Source organism: the organism of the source record quoted next, unplaced genomic scaffold (assembly GCF_019419815.1).
Source record: "Pyrus x bretschneideri cultivar Hongxiangsu unplaced genomic scaffold, Pyrus_bretschneideri_v1 Contig11, whole genome shotgun sequence".
In the NCBI taxonomy this organism is placed as follows: domain Eukaryota; kingdom Viridiplantae; phylum Streptophyta; class Magnoliopsida; order Rosales; family Rosaceae; genus Pyrus; species Pyrus x bretschneideri.
In genome coordinates this window covers 3814442-3836718 of record NW_025999402.1, presented here as the reverse complement: position 1 = coordinate 3836718, position 22277 = coordinate 3814442, and the positions used below count along the sequence as shown (strand labels likewise).

General features: G+C 35.8%; 1 protein-coding gene across 50 annotated transcripts; it reads right to left on the bottom strand.

Annotated features, from left to right (window-relative positions):
• Nucleotides 1-5722: 5722 nt before the first annotated feature.
• On the bottom strand, nt 5723-21898 carry LOC103959510 (receptor-like protein 7). 50 transcript variants are annotated; one of them, XM_048575143.1, is made up of 13 exons: nt 21419-21898; nt 20617-20703; nt 19691-19772; nt 19380-19430; nt 18954-19004; nt 18504-18593; nt 17591-18349; nt 15627-17315; nt 15105-15224; nt 14126-14208; nt 11890-11953; nt 6330-11470; nt 5723-6038 (listed from the first exon to the last, which is right to left on the bottom strand). In XM_048575143.1, the coding sequence occupies exon 12, from the start codon at nt 9270-9272 to the stop codon at nt 6375-6377; it is 2898 nt and encodes a 965-aa protein (XP_048431100.1). In that variant the 5' UTR covers nt 9273-11470; nt 11890-11953; nt 14126-14208; nt 15105-15224; nt 15627-17315; nt 17591-18349; nt 18504-18593; nt 18954-19004; nt 19380-19430; nt 19691-19772; nt 20617-20703; nt 21419-21898; the 3' UTR covers nt 5723-6038; nt 6330-6374. The 50 variants fall into 50 exon arrangements, 47 of the variants coding, with proteins under 47 accessions (XP_048431100.1, XP_048431103.1, XP_048431106.1 ...); XM_048575146.1 differs by having other exon boundaries at nt 20617-20699; XM_048575149.1 differs by having other exon boundaries at nt 20617-20694.
• Between the last annotated feature and the right edge of the window lie 379 nt (nt 21899-22277).

Genomic DNA, 22277 nt, shown 5'->3' with positions numbered 1-22277 from the left:
TATTTTTGTGCCTATCTGCGCCCATTTTTCTTCCAATTTGGAATTGGATGAGGACCCCCATTTGGAATCCAAAGAGGATCCAAAGTGGGAATCCATTGCAAACTTAAATTGAAAGAGATTGAATTCAAAGTTATGTGAATTATAGCCCAATATCCACCCTATTTATAGCCCAAAAAAATTCAAATCCAACGGCTAGCTGACGTCAGTGTGCCGTTGGATTTGAATTTAAGTTGTAGTTTTTAAATAATAAATTATGTTTGGCCCTATGACCATTTGGCCCTCGGTTGGAGATGAAGGCAAATATGGCCATGTACTATTCTTGGAGGGCTAGAGGGCTAAAACGAGCCCTCTGGCCAGCCTTCGGTTGAAGATGGCCTTATAGAATTGGAAAAGGCTTCCATGCATGAAATGTGTGGTTGGCTTGACTTATCAAGTCTTTGTTCTCTTCCCTCTGCATTTTCCAGAAAAGAAGGGGAAAAAGGACGGACTTAGGAAAGGAGAGTGGGGGCAGGGCCAGCACTGCACTGCGTGTACGCAAGGATTTCACGAAGTAATGTAAAACAAATGACAGAATGGATCGATGAGGAGATGGACCGTAAGAAGACGAAAAGACGTAGTGAGAATTTGTCTATTTGATGTCTGAGCTATGAATTGGACCAGTGATACTTTTTTGGAAAGGAAATGAAGCCACGAGTCAAACTTGAGCTCCGATGGAATTCGGGATCGTTTCAGCCTCCAAATCAACATTTTATGTTTTGTATTAAAAATCGGACTTTTGATTTTCCATCTGATCAATGTTTAGTTAATGTTGTTTTAATTTTTGGAAGTCTTTTTGAGTTGTTCCAAACCTTTGTAAACTTCGTTTAAGTTATCTGGATGTAATCATTTGATCATTCAAGAATTAATCAATTACCAACTTTTGGGATTTCTCTAAATTTTCTGGTGGATTCCAAGGAATTACGTTCGTAACCCTTTGATCGTTTCGTGCTGCTTCACGAAGAAAGCTGTGATAATTCACCCTCACAGCTCCGTATTCATGGCTTCTGACTACAGTTGTTATTGAACTTTAGGGTTGGAAGCCCAAGATTTTAAACCAGACATCATCAGTGCCTAAGTACCAATTAAAGCTAATCCAAAATTTTGAAAGATTGACCGTTAATATAGCATATCTCACTTGGAAGAAAAACTTGTGTTACTGACGAAAATTAGTTTGAGCCTATGGTCACACAAAATCTATTGCTGTTTAGACGAGTTTAGTTGTTATGATTTCTTTAAACTAGTTTTTTTTTTTTCTCTCTTTTCAAGGTATGAGGCACGATTGTGCCCAGCAGCTGTTGATTACAATCTTCATTGTCTCTATTTCTCTTCAGTTTCTTCATTTATCTGTCTCTAATTTTGACTGAGACTGAAAACTCCGAAAGACTTGTGCGTTGTTGACTTTGAAGTCTTTCCACATCTGTCTAGTAGAGCCATTGGCCACAGAATTGGAAAAAAAGGCGTCAGGACGTGCTCTCTGGGGTTGCCATAAAGTTCCTCGGGCCATTAGAAATGTAGCGTCAGACAGGAGGTAGATGAGATAAATCACACTGTGAAATTGAAATATTGTTTGATTGGCTTAAAAGACTTTAAAGTCTTCGTCGTTTTCTTTTTTTCCTTTTTTCTTTTTGCCTAGTGGGGCTAGGGCAATTGACTGACTAATAAAGGTGCTCAAAGAAAGTGGGGAAGAGGGCGAAAGCCCTGCACACAAACACCAGCTAGCAAAGTGGAAGATGAACATAGATGATATGTCACGTTGTGGAATTGTGATATTATTGAGTTGATTTGTTGACTTATAAACTTTGAAGTCTTAATCTTTATTATTTTATTTTTTTTCTTTTTGCATTGATTATCGTATGTGAATATGAAAATCTCACATAATTTTTTTTTTTGTTGGTTGACAACGGAGCATAAGCTCAAAAAAAAAAAAGATACATAAGAATATCACGAGACAATAGAACTCCAGCTATACCTACAATTAACAATCGATCAATAGCTATATTTTATTGCATTGTGAGTGTAGGCAAGTCCATTGACCAAATCCTAGTCACAAGTTTACAAATAGCCTCCAAGTTAATACAAAGCAAGTGGAAATTCGTAACATGAGAGATACTAATTGATATGATTGGATTTATTCATAACATTGTGGAATTATGAGATTACTTTTATGGATTGACTTTGATTTTTGAAGTCTTGATTGGTTTGTCTAAAGTTATGGATTTTGGTGAGTGAAATTCTTCAAAATTTCGGGGGGAAATGTGAGATTTGTAAATGTTTAAAATACACTAAGAAATTTCTTCAAACGGGAGGAAACATTTCATTGCTAGCTACTAAGAACCTAACAGAACTCTTTTTTGAGAGAGTAAAGAGAAAAAAGCCAGAAGGTTACGAAATAATTCGAGGGAATTGGACATAATCGTAGTGTATTTAAGCATAAAAAATCTCCCCTCTCTCCTTGCGATTTTGAGCAAATTCATTTAAAATATCTATACATGTTACTAAGCTTGTTAGGAAACCAGGTAGCCTACCCTTAAATATGTTACCAATGTGTCTTTGTGAAAAATGGAGATAAATGTCTCGATGCGTTCTGATGATCCTAACGGATTTAGCCAAAAATGTAGATTTCATAAAGTAAGAAAAATTCTTTATAATTATGATTTTAATTAAAAAAAAATACTTGTATTTCACTTTAATTATGGTCACAATGTAGTAAATGTTTCAAGTATGTTTTCCTATTTTTCACAAGTTAATCGGAATCGGCAAGATCCCCTTTGGTTCTTGATGCTTGGGTCTCCCTTGGTTTGCTAGAATAGATGGGGCATTACCGCTCTTTGATAGGACTCGTTAGATGCGTCAAATTCCGCCTTCCCCCACGAGAACAGGAAAAACCAGCATACCACAAAACGTTGCAAAAATCTTTCTTAGTCTTAAGAGTTTTCTTTTTAGCTTTGTAATGTCTTTATAATTTTCTCTTATAAAAACTCTACTACATTATCTGATTTTTCTAATACAGCATCTAATATGGCCTTTTAGATTATTTCCATTTAATACGTGTTCGTACTCCAAATATTCTCATATTGGCTCATTTTTACCTACGCTCCTTGAAACTCGAATTTGATCTCATTTTACTCCATGTAACTCAAAAGTTGTCAATTTACTCATTGGAACTCAAACTTTGCTCCACTGTGCCCCCTGGAACTCGATTTTGATCATATTTTGCCCTCCTGAAACTTGAAAGTCGTGCCTATAAAACTCAAAATTCGCTCTCATTACCTTAGATCTGTTAATTTCTTATGTGGGTTTGAGTCAAGCTAATCAATTTACTTTTTATTTTTTTCATCTCTTCGATTTCTTTTAAACTTAATATTAACTGGTTATTGAATGTTAATACATAATGAAGATTGATAATCAAATTTATTGCACCATGTGGCATAGTCTTATTAGGTGTTGGGTCTCACATATGTTTGCAGAGGTGACTTATATGTTTTATGGAGAAGAGTCTACAAATCAAAGTGAAACAAATTTGAGTTTCAGGGAGTAAAGTGATGGCTTTTGAGTTAAAGAGTAAAGTGAAACCAAAACATCAGGGGGCGTAGCTAAAAGTAAGCCTAAATTATTTTCTTCTTTTTCTATTTATTTTGGAAAGGAGTGGACATCCAACCGACCGATATAAACCATATTGGTCGATTTAGTTTGGTTTTGACCAAGAAAATGGTCAAACAATTTAAAATGGGAACCAAACCGATTACTTTTAATTTGGTTCGGTTTTGATACTTTTAAAACTGAAAGAACTAACCGAACCGACCTTGTATCTTTTAATTATTAATTTATTTATTTTACGCATGTCAACTTATTATATGTTATTTAGAGACCTTACTAATTTTGATTGAGACTGAAAATTGCAGACATAAGGTACGATTGTGCGAGGTTTCTCATTTCACCGATATGAGACTCTTTTACCTCCACATCCTCGCAGGTATAAGGCACGATTGTGCCCCACAGCTGTTGATTACAATCTTTATTGTCTCTATTTCTCTAGTTTCTTCATTAATCTGTCTCTAATTTTGATTGAGACTGAAAATTGCAGACAGCAACGTACAGCTCCAGAAGACTTGGGCGTTACTTGACTTTGAAGTCTTTCTACATCTGCCGGAATAATTAAGATGCTCAAAGAAAAAAAAGGAGCGGGGAAGAGAGCGAGAAATTTCGCCCCTACAAACATCAGCACAGCCAAGTGGAAGATGTACGTAGATGACAGTCACATTCACACTACCCCCGTGCTCTTCGGGTACCCAATAAATGTCTGTGCATGTTGATTTTCCAAGGCTGGAAGAGGTAATTGTATAGCGGACATAACATGCATGGCATTAGTTTTTTCATATTTGAAGAAAAAACTACAATGAAGCTTCTGCTGAAATTGATGGATTTTCATTTTAGTGATATTTGCATTGCATCATGCACTTGCTTAGTCCCAACAAAAAGAATTTCAAAGCAGAACACAACTTTAAGCCAAACTAAGCTAGAATGTAGATTAGTTTTGCACGTAGCTTCAACTCACTTATTGCCGGAAAGATAAATAATCACAACTCCTAAGCTAAATGTAAATCCAATTTCAACACCGATAAGATCCCTACCAATCTCACGTCCGGAATTCGAGTGGCTTCCATTTGATTGTGGTGGTGGTGAGTGGTGGTGAGTGGTGACAATCCTGCTTTCTTATCGACAGACAAAGGGGCCCCCCATAGTCCTTTGTTACCTGTAAACAAGGCTTTCAGAAATGTTGAAATCTGAGTACTTGACAAGTTGATTGTTTGAGAGATTCAAGAATTCTAGGAAAGTAAGCTTTGCCAACTGCGGTGGAATTTGCCTACTCAGTTTGTTCTGTGAGAGGTCTAACGACTTGAGTTGCATGTTGGCAAATGACAATGAGATTTTGCCTATGAAAGAAACACTAGATAAGTTAAGGAAATATAGTGACTTAAACTCTCCCATTTCCTTGGGTATTGGTCCACTGAAATTGTTGCATGAGAAATCAACCAAGGCCAAGATAGTTAGAATCTTAACCATATCTGTCCTTGAACCTTTTATGGTAATTGTTATACCATCCTCAAAAGAAAACCAAATGTGTCGTCATCATCTGAAAATTCTATGAGTTTGATTTTAAATGTTGGCCTTGTCAAGTTGTTGTAATGCAATGCGTCGATAAAATTTGTTGGATCACAAAACCAGGACACTCAAAATGGATATATTCTTCAACAAACAAGGAAAGGAATCTTTAGTGTGATTGTTTCCAAGGTTTAAACCGGCATGAATTTAAAGAGTTATTGCAGGATCGACCTGGATAGCAGACCCCTCAAATTCTTTTAATTTTTAAGTGATAGAAATATTCAATGTAGTTTTGGGGTTGAGCATAGACCGTTTTATCTCCGAAACTCAACATCCTCTCATACAATAGCATGTAATTTGAAGACATTTATATATGTACACGCATTCATTTCGATGTTGGCACAGGTGCCGATCGGTTAATTTGTGGCTAGAAACCAGAAACGGTCATCAATTTAAAGGAAGCAAAAGCAAAGTCTAATTAATTCAAGTGTGACGAACAATCACCAAGGTGAACTAATTTAACAGTCATCATCTGGCATAAATTTTTAGTTTTTACACAAGCTGAAGGAAACTGTGGAGAAGCTGTCTTTCCATATCTTTCTCAATCAAAGCAAATTGAGCGATAATATATAAACAGAACTTGACCAGTGCATGAAAAACAGAGTAAACATTTAAAATCAAAGACTCCGTACAAACACACAACAGAAAAGAGCTAATTTTCTTACAAACCAAAGCCAAAACAAGGGAGAACAAACAAAAGAAGCATAAATAATTAAAATTGTTTGATTCAATACTGATTTCGTATGTGTATCCATTTCCTTGTTGACTCTTGATCTCAACTGATTTCGATATCCAAAGAAAGCAAACTAGACAGGGTAGAAACGAGGGTGCAAAACCTGTACAAAACAAAACCAACAGATATAAGATATAATGCATCACAAATTCAAGCAACATGATAACCCTTTTTCCTTGCTCATGTGTTTGAGTGTCCATCCTAGAAAAGTGTTAAAATGGAATTTGAAATGCGCGCATAAGGCATTGGTTAGTAGGCTTGTTCTTTTCAATTTTTAAGAAACCTCGACAGTACAAGGAAAATTTATTAATCATAATGCAGAAAGATACAAAATAACTTCCAAACCTAATTACAACACAAGTTATAAATCAAAATGTGATTTGTTGGATCTTACCCTACGCACAACATGGAGTCCAGCTGCTTGCTCCTCATAAACATTTCAACGTCTCCACCTCTGATTTATGTGAACAAGTCTTCGATGAGGACCAATTCTTTCTTCAAGTTGAGGGAATATTCTCACAAGGATTTTATACATAGACCTGTAATACCATTTACTCCATCTCTTGAAGAACACAAGTGACCCAATAGCAACTGCAAAGCCAAATACAAATCCAATTTCAACGCTAATAAGATCCCAATCAATCTCATTTGTAGAATTTGGATGGCTTCCATTTAATGTTGGTGGTGGTGACAGTCCTGTTTTATTATCCACCGTCAGCGGAGGCCCCCATAATCTTTTGTTCCCTGTAAATGAGTCTCTTGGAAATGTTGAAATCTGTGTACCAGCTGGGATCTTGCCGACAAGTTGATTATTGGAGAGATTTAGGAATGCAAGGAAATTAAGCTTTGCTAGCTGTTGTGGTATTTGCCCACTCAGCTTGTTCTGTGACAGGTCCAAGGACTCGAGTTGTCGCATGTTACCAAATGACGATGGGATTTCACCTGTGAAAGCATTACTTGACAAGTTGAGAAAATACAAAGATTTCAGAGCTCCCATTTCCTTGGGAATTGACCCACTGAAATTGTTGCATGAGAAGTCAATCAAGGTCAAGACAGTTATAATCTTTGCCATATCCCTCTTTAAACCTTTGGTTGTAATCGTTATAGCAGGCTCATAAGAAAATGTAAACGTTGCATGACCACGGTACGCAGGTTTATCAGGAATTAGAGCCGCTTTTGTAGAAACGAATGGATGTCCATGCCCACGAGAAGATACCTCTATATAGTTAGAATCACTAATATCTCTGTTACCCTTCATTGCTTGCCATGTTGTCAGAGAGAATCCTGGTACTTCACCATTGAAATTGTTGTAAGCTAAGTCTACGATTTGAAGAGCCGGCCAGCTGGCATTGGTCTTCACTACTGGACATCCAATGCCTCCATAGAAATTGTTGGACCGCAAAGCAAGAACGATCAAGGTGGAGATGTTCTTCAACAAGCATGGGAAGGTGTCTGTTATCTGATTCTCTCCAAGGTTTAAAATTTTTAACCTTCTGCACCTGGCTAGAGACTTTGGCAATTGACCTTCAATCTGATTTTGGCTGAGGTCTAGAACTGCTAATGACTCACAATTTTTAGGAAATTCAAGATTAGAAATCATTCCAGTAATGTTGTTTTTCCTAACATTAAGTATCAAGAGTCTGCTCATTGCAGCCAAGCACTGGGGAATCTCACCACTCAGAGAATTACTGGACAAATCAAGAGCGAGAAGACAACTAGCATAGCATATTGATACTGGAATACTAGAACTGAAATGATTGTTTGAGTAATCCAGATATTCGGCATTTGGTGGGACAATTAAAATTGGCCCCTTAAGCTGGTTTGAATGAAGGTCAAGCCTAGACAAAGGAGATGTGGGGTTGATGAAAGGACCTTCGAGACTTTCCAAGGCATTGTAAGAAACATTTAGGTAATCAAGAGAATCGAGCTTCCATATCCAATTGGGTAGCTGGCCTTGAATTTGGTTTTCCGAAAGGTCCAGATTTGTTAAATAGGTTTGATTTCTCAAGAAAACTGGGAATGTTCTCAAGCTATTGTGTGAAAGATCAATCTTCGTCAGATTTGGCAGCTGAGGACAATTAAAAGGAAAGGCACTGAAATTGTTTGAAGAAAGAGTGAGGGTTTCAAGCCCTTGAAAATTAAAGATAGAGACGGGAACTGGTCCTTCCAAATGATTGAAACTCAAATCAATGGAAGTAAGAAAACTAGAAGAGACGTTAAAAATTTCAGGGACTCGCCCAGTGAAATTATTATGGGAAAGATGTAATTCCGGTAACAAGGGAAGAGAAAACAGAGACGACGGAATGCTCCCCACCAGTTGATTGTTGTGCAATTCGAGACTTTCCAAATTAATAAGGTTCTCCCAGTGAATAGAACTAATTGGACCATTAAACATGTTTGATGACAGGTCCAAATCAACCAATTTCGTTAGGTTTACGATTGACTTTGGGATCGATCCAGTGAAATTGCATCCAGAAAGTTCTAGTGTGGACAACATGTTGAGGTTGCCAATAGAGTCGTGCAATAACCCTGAAAAGCTTGTCCAGCTTAAAATCAAGGATCGAAGAGATCCATTCTTGGGAAATTCTGGCAAGGAAACAAGAAGTTCCATATTAGAGGAAAGGTCAACAGTTTGTAGGGTAGGTACCTGAAAGATCTGCTTCGGAAATGTTCCACGTAACCCACAATCACGTAGGCTCAAGGTAGTCAACTTTGAAAAATTGGCAAAGAATCCTGGAACCGGGGCAGAGAGATTGTTTCTGTCCAAGTTCAACACCATAAGGTTTGAGAGGTTCTGCAAGAGCATGCTGAACTTCGGGCTTTCAAGTGGCTTGCGGTCCCCATTATAGTAACTTTGAGAAATATCAAGGACCTCCAACCTTGTCAAGCGTGAAATCTCAAAGGGAATTTTCCAGAAATAATTATTATTTGATAAATCTAGATACCTCAAGTTTGTCAGCTTTCTAATTGCAGATGGAAAGCGAGAGCCTTCGATAAACCAATTATAGGCCAAGTTGAGGCTTTGAAGATGCTGAAGATCGAAGAGACTGCTGGAGTTGTCAATGCCACCAGAGATTTGTTGGCTGCTAATGTCAAGACCAACAACACGCCCGTTGCTACTGCAAGTAACACCGATCCAAGAACAACAATCTGTACTTGAATCCCACGATACAAACATGGAAGAAACCGGAAAACCATGATCAACAAAAGTGAGGTTTTTCTTCAAATGGAGCAATGACAGTTGCTGGTCTTTGAGACACTGGCTGTAGACTCCATTTGTGACATTATGACAGATAGTGAAGAAGAATAGGAGGACAAAAGATTGCAAAGTTTTCATTTTTGCTAGCCGAGTAAGGAAAGTGTGTGATGAACTGAAGGATTGGTAAGTGTGTGATGAACTGAAGGATTGGTGTGATGGCCTTAAATTATTTTTGTCCCTTTGGAGTCCTTTTGACTTGCAGACTCTGAAGTCTTGGTCTTTTTCTTTTAACTGTAACCAGTAAATATTAAAACATTGCAGAAATGAATTAGACAATGATCTGCCTTTAATGTCGTGGAGAAATCTTCCACGGGAGATATTTTGTTGGCTTGACTTGCTTCCTTTGAAGTCTTTCCCCCATCTTTCTGATGGAGTAGGTGCGAACTGAGATTGGCGTAGGGCCGGGGAATACCGTGTTAGGTACGTAAGTTGTTTCCATGGTTTAGCAGGACTACAGTAGGAGATAGATTCTATCTTTCAAGCAGTTTACGTTCAAAAATATGCCCGCACTTTGCTGCAGGACTTGAATGCACAAGTCTTAACTGCATAAATAAGACACATTTAACCTGAATAAATTAAACATAATCCTCAATGAACAGAGGGATAGGTGAGTGAACGGGATCAGTAAAATAAGCAGCTTCGTTTTTATACACACCTCAAAAAATGCTTGCATCATGTTGGACACCAACTGACAGCGAAAAAACTAATCCACTTATGTACGCATTATCTTGATTTTTTGTTGTTAATGCACCTTAATTTCCTTCTACTAAGAAGCATTACATCTACAATTAATCATCTACTAATAAAAGACAATCTCAAGATACTCGATATGCAACTAAATCAGCGACAATCTCAAGATACTCGATATGCAACTAAATCAGCAAACAGTCTTTACTTATTCAGCATATCTACAAAACCAGATTGGATCACATATCAGACATCATATTGTCAAACACTATGTTCTCTCTAACCATATAAGACACTGGATTGCACATTAAGTAAATAAAGACCCCAAGTTAGAAAACACCCAACAACAATTAGTCAATTCAGCAGCTTTTTGCTCAATCTCTCGTGGAGTAAAATTCTCATCAGTACAAGTCAAGGGAATGGCTCCTTAATACACACACACTGATCAAATTAATTGGTGCACATATAAGGAGATAGAAAACATAGGGAAATATAGGGGAAACACCAATCAGACACAAATAACACACACACTGTAAAGAGATAGAAGACATAGGGAAACTTATTACAGATGACCTTAGTTTACTTAGTGCACATATAAGCTAATGTTTCTTATAAAGATATAATAATTAAAGCCAACCTACAATTGACCCTGATATCGGACTTAACTTGTTGAGCTATCTTGGTTTGTTTAATAATTTGGAAACATATCGTAACCTCCTTAACTTTATGCAACTCAAAATATAAGATTTAACCAGTTTCAGATAGTCTCCTAAGCATCTGCAAACTATTAACATTATCTCCCCAAGTTTCTTTCCCAATTTCATCGATAGCAATTTCAATGATAGCAATTTTATTGATAGTCTGCTAAGCATCTGCAAACCATTAACATTATACCCAATTAAGAGATAGCAATTACCCATTCCACCGTTATCATAGCTATACATAGTAAAAGGATGCCACAATTATATAGCCAAATCTAGTCCCCAAGCACATGAATAAGATGTAACAACAGAGTCACAAAATCACAATAAATAAATATACCTCAAAAGCCAAAGGGCCAAGTGCTCCCTCCAACGATCCAAATTTCAGAAAATTGCAAACATAGCAAATCCATTAGCACTAACTTACAGAACAGTAACGAAAATAGACTAGAAACAGTGTTGAAAAGCACCTTGAGTGAAGAAAACAAAGTGAAATATGTTTTTCATGCAAACTGTTGATGATAGCACGTTTTAACGAATCATATTCAAACGGCAGCAGCCTTTGAATAAAAACAGGGTGTATAAAATAGGCTTGCGAGAAAATCCAAATAAGGATGTCTCCATGAACAAATAACACACCGATCATTCATGTCTCTCCTTTTCAAATAACACACATAGTGATCCAAAACAGGGTATATAAAAAGGACATCCTCATACATTTCTAAATCTCTTTTTCAAAATCCAAAACAGGGTATTCTAACTCTCTTTTTCGTTCATTTCACACAAACCAATCATACATTTAAAAGAGGTCTTGAATAAAAACAGGGTATATAATTATATGCCTGAAAATGCCAAGGAACCAACTTCTCCCTCCAACAATTGAAATTCCTGAAATTCCAAAACATAGCAAATCCATTAGCAATATCGTGATGTTTCTTTGCTTTATTTAGTCTAAAGATTATGGATGTGCGTATGTATGGAGTAAAGAAGTGGTGCAACCTTTCAACCTCATTTCTAGAAAACTACCCAAGAAACAATGAGATATAGAGAACCCAGATATTTTAGATCAATTTAAGCTACGCGAAAAAAAATATTTTGAACTTGGTTCAGTGGCTGAAAAGAATTTGTGCCTCCAAATACTAATGCTTACCCATAACCTAGAATTTAAAATTACCATTTTGTGCCATTAGGATGTGAATGCTCAGGTGGCAGCAGTGGTACCAAATTACAATTCTAAATCTAGTAACAGAAACCGGTTGATAATTAACCCAGAATATAAAATCCAAAGAAGTTAGAGCAAAAATTACCTCAAATCTTTGCTAGTCTTGTACTTTGGTATAGTGGGGTTTACTTGTAAACAGTAAAGAAGTCCTGAAAACCAAAGAATGAAAAGCGTTCTTTCAGTTAACTAAAAAGCACTTGTAAACGGAGTAAGATATCTAGTAACCAAAAAATAAATATTGTAAAGCAGACATAAACAAACTTCAATCACAATTACTTTAATACATTTGGATACAAAGGAAAATTAAATTTATTCAATTTTGATATAAAGAAAATTAACTAATGCAAGAAGAACATTTGTGCCTCAATGGCGTGAGAAATACCCAAAACAAACATTGTGATGTGCAAACAGAAAATGATCATGCTCTCCAACCTATATTTAGTGACGGAAAACTTATACAGAAAATGACTCTGCTCTCCAACCTACCTGCTGGCATTCTCCTTTCTACTTCTCTATATGTGATGTGTAAATTACATTGGTTGTCCTACTAAGACATAAAGGATAAAAAAATTGGTACTTAATTAAATAAATTTTGCATGAGTTGTTAATTATAGTAGGTCTAAATCTAATTTTGAAAATCTCCACCCCAATTATAAATAATAGCAGTGGAAAATTAGGTAAATGGGGAATCATGTAGTTAAACAGATTATTAATGCCTATTAAGTTAGAGAACATCTGAAAAAATAGTAGAAAAGAATTTGTGCTTCCCCATAACTTAGAATTTGTACTCACACTCCTCATTCATCACTCAAACAGAATCAGAATAGAGTTTATTAGATTTTCAGACTCTATGTGAGTGACTCCTTGTGAGGTTTTCATTCGAGCATGCATCGACTCCACTGATATTTTATGTATATATACTTGAAAATTAGAAGAAAAATAAACACGATCTTATTTGTCAACAAACAGGAAAAAGAATATAAAGAAGCCCTGGAAAGCTTCAACGAAAAAAAAAAAAAAAAAAGGCTCAACTTGTAACCACACTTATGGAGCTAATTACACACAATAAGTAAAGTATGATTAGTTAATTGTCCGGTCCCCAAATTTAATTATTGTTACATACATGCGATCGGATTAGACCTGGGAAGTGGGAAACATGCATAATCCTTAAACACTGAGTTGATAGCAGGGCAAGCAAGCATCAAATTAGTATCACTATAAAACATCATTAATTTAACCCAATTTTAAGTGACTAAAACCTTTCCTCCATGCATCTTAATAAATTAAGTTTTATTTATTTATTTATGGTGTACTTTTATTTTCCCTCTCTTTGTTTGATTTGAGCTCTAGTAGAACATGCTTTGTTATATATTAGATAAGTCTGCTCAAAAAGAGGAGGCTAGAGCCTAGAAATGCTTATAAAGAAGATATTCCATAACGTTTCCATGTTGAGCTATGACCAAGGCAGAGTTAGACTCATATCAGTATCACTACAGGTTCTGGGAAAGGATTGCCAAAAGAATGCATGCATAACTTCTCCTACAATTACCTAAGCATCCTATTAATATAAGTGACATGGTACAGAGACTTTACAATCAAGAAAACGAAGAATGCAACAGTTGTAAGGTCTTGTTTCTTATCAAAATAGATCCCTCTTAAGAGAGGGACTTATATGCTCTAAATTTGAATACTAATTAGGAGATGTACACAAATTCCTAATCAATCAAGTTACGAAGGTCCTAAATCCTAATCCCATGACCCCATTTTCTTTCCCAAATTTTCCAGGCAACCAAATAGACCCCAACCTAACCCTAATCAGCAAATTTCTCAATCAAACACCACTCAATCACCCATCAAAAACCAAAGAAATTCAAGAAAACAAAGAATGTAACAGTTGTAAGGTCTTGTTTCTTATCAAAATAGATCCCTCTTAAGAAAGGGACTTATATGAATTAATTTGAATACTGATCAGGAGGAAAACACACAAATTCCTAATCAACCAAGTTACCAAGGTCCTAAATCCTAATTACAAAAAATCACACTGATCAAATTAAAACTCCGAATTAAAACATACCCAATTATAAAACTATCATTAAAAATGAATATTTCATCATTTTGGTATAGCAGCATAAGGCCTCATTAAAAAGAGAAAAAGAGAGAAAAAGAGAGAATGCAGAGAGAGAGAGAGAGAATACAGCAGCATAATCAATCAAGTTGATGCATATTTCAATCAAATTGATGCATCTTTCAATCGAGCCTCATTAACCACAGAAAATACAGCAGCACAAAACATAACAGAAGCTTGGAAATAGAAAAGGAACCTGCAATTAGGTTTCTTCAGAAGCAACAATGACAGAATGGAATCCAGAATCACAGAGACAGAGAGAGTGTGGAGTGAGTCAGTCTGAGTTAAAATAAAGAAAATGAGCTTTAGAAAGTAGGAAAGGATGTTGTTCAACAAACTAAACAGTCAAGAAACCATTTTTAAATTTGAGTCAGAGGACACACCAAGACTGGACTTTTCCACCAGGCAAAACAATAAACTGCTGATGAATTAAACAATCTAAAAAAATCTATGACAACTTTAATGAAGGGAAAAGAATATCTATGGCAATTTGAAGAAAGCAGATGGCAAACCAAACAGTAAACAATGAATTAAAAACAATAAACTGAAAAATAAAGCTGAATTGGTACTAAACAATGGATTAAACCAAAAAAACAAACTCAACAAACTCTCCCATACCTCCCTCAGTAACCCCTTCCTGACCGGCTAACCCCTCTCAATCGGAGGAAATCCCATAGGTCCTGGCAGAGGACCCAGCTAAATCTCACTCTCACTGAGTCGAAACCCCTAGCTCCCATCTCTCTCCAATCTGTCAGTCCCTCTGTCCTCCTCCCCCCAATGACGCTCCGACCGACACACATCCATCTCTCCTCGAGTCAAAATTCGCAGCCCTCCTCTCTCTCTCCAATCTGCAGGTCACCCTTGATCTCTGTGGGTGATTCAGTGCCCAAACCCATCCTCATCCGCCAAAAGCAATTCTAGCCAACCAAAACAAACCCCACCCGGAGCCCAAACCCACAAAGCCCATTCATTAAAGCAATGGCATGGTCGTAAATAAAATGAAATTCGGACCCCAACACTATTCATTTAAACAGTGCAATTTGAGATCCTTCTTTAGACTAAAGTATTATCTCAAATTCTTTTCATTCTCTTCCATCGCCTGATAACAAAAATCATAAATTTTCAGAAAGAGTGTTGTTCTCTATTAACAAAAATACGATATACTCAACTCTCACCATTAACTTACTCTTCAGCAAATCTGCTTCTTGAATTTTCTCCTGTATTTTATTTTCACACGATATTGCCCTTTCATATACAGCATTCTCTTCCAGCAATGTCACCTCCCTCAACTGTGCCTGTCCACAAATGCAAATGGGAACTATTAAGAAAGATTAAAACATTGCCTTTTTGATACTCCAAACTTAAACTACACAACTCCATAGCCAAAAATAGACAATCACATAAAACCCAGATAGCAAACAGAGAAAACGCATTAAATCAAGTACATCCTTGAATTTTTAAGCATAAAGAACAAATTTTAGATACAAAATATATTGCCGCAAAGCGAATACTAATAAGCTTTCAGGAGTGAAACTTATTTACCATGAACATTTCATAGAAAAACACAGCCAGGAAAAAATCAAGAGAGGAAGTAAAAATAAAGGCAAAGATCTACCAAGAGATTACAAATGAGCACAAATAAGGAAGTAAAAACTCCCTAATCCAAAAACAGAAAGATTGAGGAATCGTAAATTTACTTGAACAGGAGGAGAATCTGAGGAAGTTGAAGCGCTGCCTATGATTTTCGGAATTTCAGGTGAATCAGTGGGCTTAATCAAAAAGCAATGAAAGATATAGCTTATGATGAACATGGCCAATAGCTTCCACTTCAACCTTAAAAGAATAAGCAAGAAAATTTAACTTGACGAAGAGAGACCTCAATGATCTGGCTCTTCATCGTTTAAGAATCAGTCGAACTGTGACTCTCACTTCATCTCTAAACAAAAGTAGAAAACCAAACCAAGTTTAAGAAAAATTGTGTGTGCCCAAAGAGAACATTCAACTGTATAAGTGAACCTTAATTCATGCCATTTTAACTTTGACATTCGTGTGAGCCCAATTCGCATCATGTGTCTATGGACATTTAGTTGTAATGCTAAAACTCAAATTTCTGTCCTAAGCATTAAAAAAGTCGCAAACATACATATACATCTTGAAATGAAAATTTCACCTGGTGATCCAGCCTAGCAGCATAAAAGTAAACTTTCATTTTGCACTTTAACCGCCTCATTCTTTCTTCCTAAGTAAAATATTAGAGTATCATGGCAAGAACTAAAGAAACAGAAAAACGAACTCGACTTCATACTCCCCTAATTAGTTTAATTAAATTAAGTACTTGCCTGAAGGGGTATGAACTTATCCTAAGGAAAGTTGAATAGTGTCAATTTCTCCAAGCACTGTAATCAAAACTGTCTACATTCTAAACCAACATATAGATCTAACCCAACCCAAATTATATGCAGTTTATTTAATAATGCAATCATCTTCCAAGAATAAGGTCCAAATATGTGATCGGTTCCATCAAGCATGTCTATATTTCTATTGAACAGAACAATTTGCAACACACTTGCTCCCATTCTAAATCCTTGTAAAAGTACTGGGGAAAAAAGACAATTCCCTTGCAAGAGCAAAAACACCATGTTTGCTAGTACTTAATATAAACATTTACACCAACAACAATAAAAAATTAGCACAGAAAGCATAGGTCCGTAAAACACAAAGTATACACCACATGCAATGTAATGAACATTTCCATTTAGTTGAGTTTAATATACATACACCGAAATAAGCATTTCACTTTAGTTTAATACACATGTTGAAGAAATCAGGAAAATTAAAACCAAATCAATGCATTTTCACTTAATTATCCAAAGGGAAACGGAGAATCCTCACTTAGCAACTGCTTCCTAATTCACAAAATGCTATCATCTTTTGAACCACACAACTTTTTTATACAATCAGAAATCATCAAACCCTTTCATACCATCACATTTGGACAAAAATATAAATACTAAAAATCAGAACCCAAATTTAAAAGCCAAAATTAAAATTAGTATCCAATGTTTTGACGGTAGATGATTAGGTTATTAGGAGTATCGTAATTAGATGAAATATGTGTGGTCTCACTTAACAGGCTCAAATACACAACATTTTCCTACAACTCTTTTGCGTGAAAAATCAAGAACTCAAATCATGAGTACAGGACTGAGTAACTCCAAGAAGACAGAATGTTGGAAGACATAAAAACATGGCTAATTTCAAGCATAAACTATCTCTGAAAAATTAATACCTCAAGTTTGTTTTCCCAATCTACACCACAAATATTACTTAAAATTGAACCAGCCTTGACAACAAATTGAGGAAGCTCCTTGAAAAAATCTACGGTGCTGTAAAACACCCCAATAAGAAGAAGAAAATAAAATGCCAAGAATTCATGAGCAGCTAATTATAATCTAAAGGAAAGACGGTCTAGTGCCTAAGAACTAACAAAGTGAAACTTTGCTTGCTATATATGGATATGCATGCTAAAAGAAAGATTGATTCCCCCGTGTAGTAGGCTGTTCTCTGTAATCTTAAGCTAACCCAAGTAGACTAATTATAATGATGCAAAATATATATAAATCTGACTGTTTTTTAAACTGGGATTCGAAAGAATCAATACCTTGGCATATATCTGTCTTCAACAATTACTGCAAGATCATCTTTCTAGCTATGCAACAAATCCAAATTGAGCACCATCGCATAATCTTGGGCTTACATTATGGAAAACAGAAGCACCGCCAGTGTTTAGAACAATCAACGTTACTTGCCAATATCATTAGAGAGTGAAAAATTAGGACCATTTTTTCCGTCCAGCCATTTTAGTTGGCCTAATTCTATGTAATTGCTTCTAATAACAGAACATTCTGATTGATATGGAAGGCATAGTTCCTCTAAAAAAAGGCTGGAATCATTCATACCTGCCAAACCCAGAGTAATCTGGTTCAAGATGTGAGAGACAATTTATTTCTGTGTAACCATCAGAAATCTCACTCATCTGCCTCTCAATCCCCTCCAATCCTCCAACAGACGTATAAATGAAACTATGAAAATATATGGGAACTCAAAACTCAAGTGGCCTTTCTTCTTGAATGAAAACTCAAATTCAAAACTCAAAATTAAGTCTCATGAAAAAGTATAAAGCCATCCTTTTTTTTTTTTTAACCACATAAACAACAAATCACAGATGTAACCGTACACCCAGATAAAAAATTATTCAAATTCAGATAAAATTCGCAAATGAGTCATCCAGAATCAGAATTATATTAACATTTTTCATCCCCGGTTTACATTCCTGTTTACAACCATATTACACTTCTAAACTTTCTTGGTCATCACTTCAGAACTTCCGTCTCTTATTTTTCATGATATACATGCTTCTCTGTTACAATTTGGAAAAATAAAAGTTGTTAATGTAAATGAATAACAGTTTTAGTGAAGAGAGTGATTCTCCTAATTGCTAAAATAATTGAGTAAATTTCTGTGGTACTCAAATGCATTTAATAAGATTCATTAAAATAAAAATTGCAAGCTACCTTTTATCATCAGTCAGCAACCTTCTACAAACTTTATTTTGGTGCCAGCACGAACAGTCAAAACCTTCGTAAATAACAATTGACAAAAACCTGTCCAGATTCAAGATAAATCTTCAATGACAGTCATATGATACAATCTGCCATTCTTCTAGTAGCATTCTTGCAAGAAATAAAAAAGAAAAAGACAACCATTGAGTTGCTTTCCTTCCAAATTCAATTCATCCACCATACATAAAACAACTACATGAAGGAAATCAAAAAAATCCTAAATCATAAAATTTCCAGTGCATGCACCAAGAAGCTCCATATACGGTTATATACCACTCCCAAAATAAACTTATGCAGAAACTATACACCATAAACTTTCTCAAAGATACAATGTCCGGCCTGTATACTACTCAGAAGACGTAATCCATTGAAAATTAATCTGCAAGGATAAAGAAAATTTACCTTAACAGCGCCATTAAAAAAATGGGGATCCTGGAGATATTTTTGTTCAACCTGAATGGAAAGTCAACAGAATTTCAAATTTCAAACAGTGAGCATTTTTTCACACCCAAAATTGAATCATCACAAAACGAACGAATTCAGTGCAACCATTATGCCCAAGGGAAATTATTGTAACAAAAGTCAAACGGATAGCAATCATGTCCGTTGATACCTATGACTTTTCTTATAACAACTTGACAGGTCCAATCCCAAATTCTGTCATTTTCCTAAAGATGTTCCAATTTCTCAAGATCTTATATCCAACTACATCTCTCAATGACCAAATGGCCACATATGAGAACCAAAACAAAGCCTTGAAGGGGGGAAGAAGAAAGTAAAAAAAAAACAGAGGAAAGGTACTGTTTGGCTCCTGCAGTAATGATTTACCTTTTGTTTTGGCAAAAGTTTCCATTTTGTTGGAGGTTTAGGCACTGGCAGCTGTAGAAAGCAATAGAATATGTCATTAGGGCGGTCAGACGTTATGCTTAAGAATGCAATAGGCAACTCCTAAAAATCGATTACAGAAAAGAACCAGCAGCATCAACAATCTTTTTGCATACCCAATGAAGGAAAAGTCTGTGAGTTGTAGGAAGTTCACTACTGTTATTACACTAACATTTTAGTCAACCAATTTACATGATAAGAACAGTAAATTGGCATCACGACAAAAGGGGATCAACAAAAATCTTGACAATTACCTGAAAATACCATTCTACTTCTTTTCACTTGTGCAGCACTCTGCATGTAATTACTATCAGATGCTTATATACATGATCAAACCTGTGAAAACAACATCGTTTGACAACCATCATAAAAAATACACCCAAAATAAAACTAGTAATAAGAAACTAAAATAAAAACAAGAAAAATAAAAATTGAAATTGATAGGACTTACAAATGCCCATCTTTTCTTACTTCCAGAAGACTACTCAAGAAACAATGAGATAAAGACTTCCAAAAATAAGAAATATAAGCATTTTTCCAACTTATTGCGTCTCCTAACGAAAAAAACGAAATATTAATGTTGCATAATAGAAGAGAAAACAACATTCCACAGCATTATAACAGCATTCCACAGCATTATATTGTTATCCTGGGGCGCCCCGCTAATCCCTGCAGGCAGGTCCTGTTGCAGCCTCTTGAAGTCTCTCATCAGCCTCTTCCTTGCAGGAGTCGACGTCGCTAATGTGCTACCACCCATATATCATGAACCCAATTTAATAAACCATGTTTTAAGATTAACTATGCATTGGGCAAAAACCAATTTCTTTTTTTTTTTTTCCAATGCCTGCCAAAACATCAAAACCCACTTTTCTACACCAAACTGCACACAAAAGACATTGGGGCAACTCAATTTGTGCAACTTAAACACATAATTACCAACACAAATACTTTAAACTACGATGTAGATAGCTTCAGCTGAGCTACATATAGACAAATTCAAAGTTCAAGACTTGAAATCAGGCCTAAAAACTGGAAATTTCACTTCAATTAAGCAGAGCTTAAATATCCATGATAACAAAAAGAATCATCCTTACTTCACTAATAGGACACTAACCAAAAAACCCTAATTTATGTTATTCAGATACAGAACCTATGATGACAAACCAGTTACAGAACCTACCATTGTAAGATCAAGATCTGAAACTATCATTAGCCGAGCTTCGAACTGATCCATGACTATCCTATATCCAATGCAAACCTGCACTGACTTATATACAAAAAATAAAAACATCAGAAAAACCATTCCAAATCCAAATTGAAACATATGATTCCAACGACATGATGATGGACACACAAACACACACTACAACAAAACTTGCCAGAACAACCGAAAGTTTTACAAATTTGACATTCTGGAAGCTTAGAGTCCTTCAGTTTTGCTTTTTTCCATGAGAACGCAACCTTCGACCTTCAGTTGAGCTGGTGCATGCTGCTGCAGGCTCGGTGCTTTCCTCACGTATAACAGAAAAATTAGGGAACTCAATTTATTATTTATAGATCATCAATTATAAAATAGTAATTCATCCCTGCCTCCCTTAAGATGATCCTCAATCAAATCCAAAGTTTGAAAACTAAGAGAGAGAAAAAAACACATTTTTGTCAAATTCTTCACCCAACTAATTTCAGAAGTTCAATCCGAGTCTTTTAAACAAAACAAAAACCCAATAGCTCAAATCTCCGAGTATCCTTCCATTCACTAAATAATTTGCAACCCAATTAATAAAATTATAAACTATTATAATTATCATGAACTAATATTAACACTGTTCATAAGTGCCCTGATTGGGGGATTTTGATCTCATTCATGTATCATAGATCGGTAGTGGATATGCATTCCTTGTCCATTTTACTCTTCTTAGCAGAAAGGAAAAAAAAAAAAACCTAACCCTAAATACTGACCCAGAAGAACAAATCCCAGTTACCTCTCAGCCCGAGAGTTGCGATCTTCTTCTTCTGTGAGCTGCACAGATATCCCATACCGCTCTGCACGAGGCATCTTCTTCTCAATGGCAGTCGTTGTGTTGGTACATATAATAACGGGCCACCCCAGATTTCTTCACAAACTGCTGTTTGACCAGCGGGCCACCCCGATTCCGTGAAACCGATTTGGGATTTTACGGCTTCTTTGGATTGGGTTTGGGATAAAATTTGGGGGTTTGGAGTAGCTTCTGGAGGCGGTGGGTTCAACCCTCTGTGGCTGAGAAGAGGAGGAAGAGGAAGGGAGTGAATGTGAGGGATCTGAGAGTAATGGCGAGAGAGATAAAGAGAGGAGATTATATCAATTGTAGAAACGAGGGATTTTCATATTACAAATTTACAATAACCTAAGTTAATACAATGCAAGTGGAAATTTGTCACATGAGAGATACTAATTGATGTAATTGGATTTATTCATGACATTGTGGAATTGTGAGATTGCTTTTAATAATTCGGTTGAGTTTGATTTTTAAATATTTTCGCGTAAATGTTTTAGTGAAAAGCTTCAAAATTTCAAGAAGATATGTGAGATTTGTAAATAATTAAAATGAATTGTGAAATTTTTCCAATCCGAGGAAATTGACACAATTCATAATATATTTTAAGCTTCACAAATCTCACATTCGTTCTTGGGATTTTGAGGGAATTCATTAACACTTAAAGAAGGGAATTGTTATTGACACTCTAAATTTCTCATTCTACACTCCAAACTTTCTATATTTAGAAATAAAAATACACTTGTGAGGAGTATAGAATGAGATTTTTAGAGTGTCAATAACACTTCCCTTACAGAATTCTAATGCT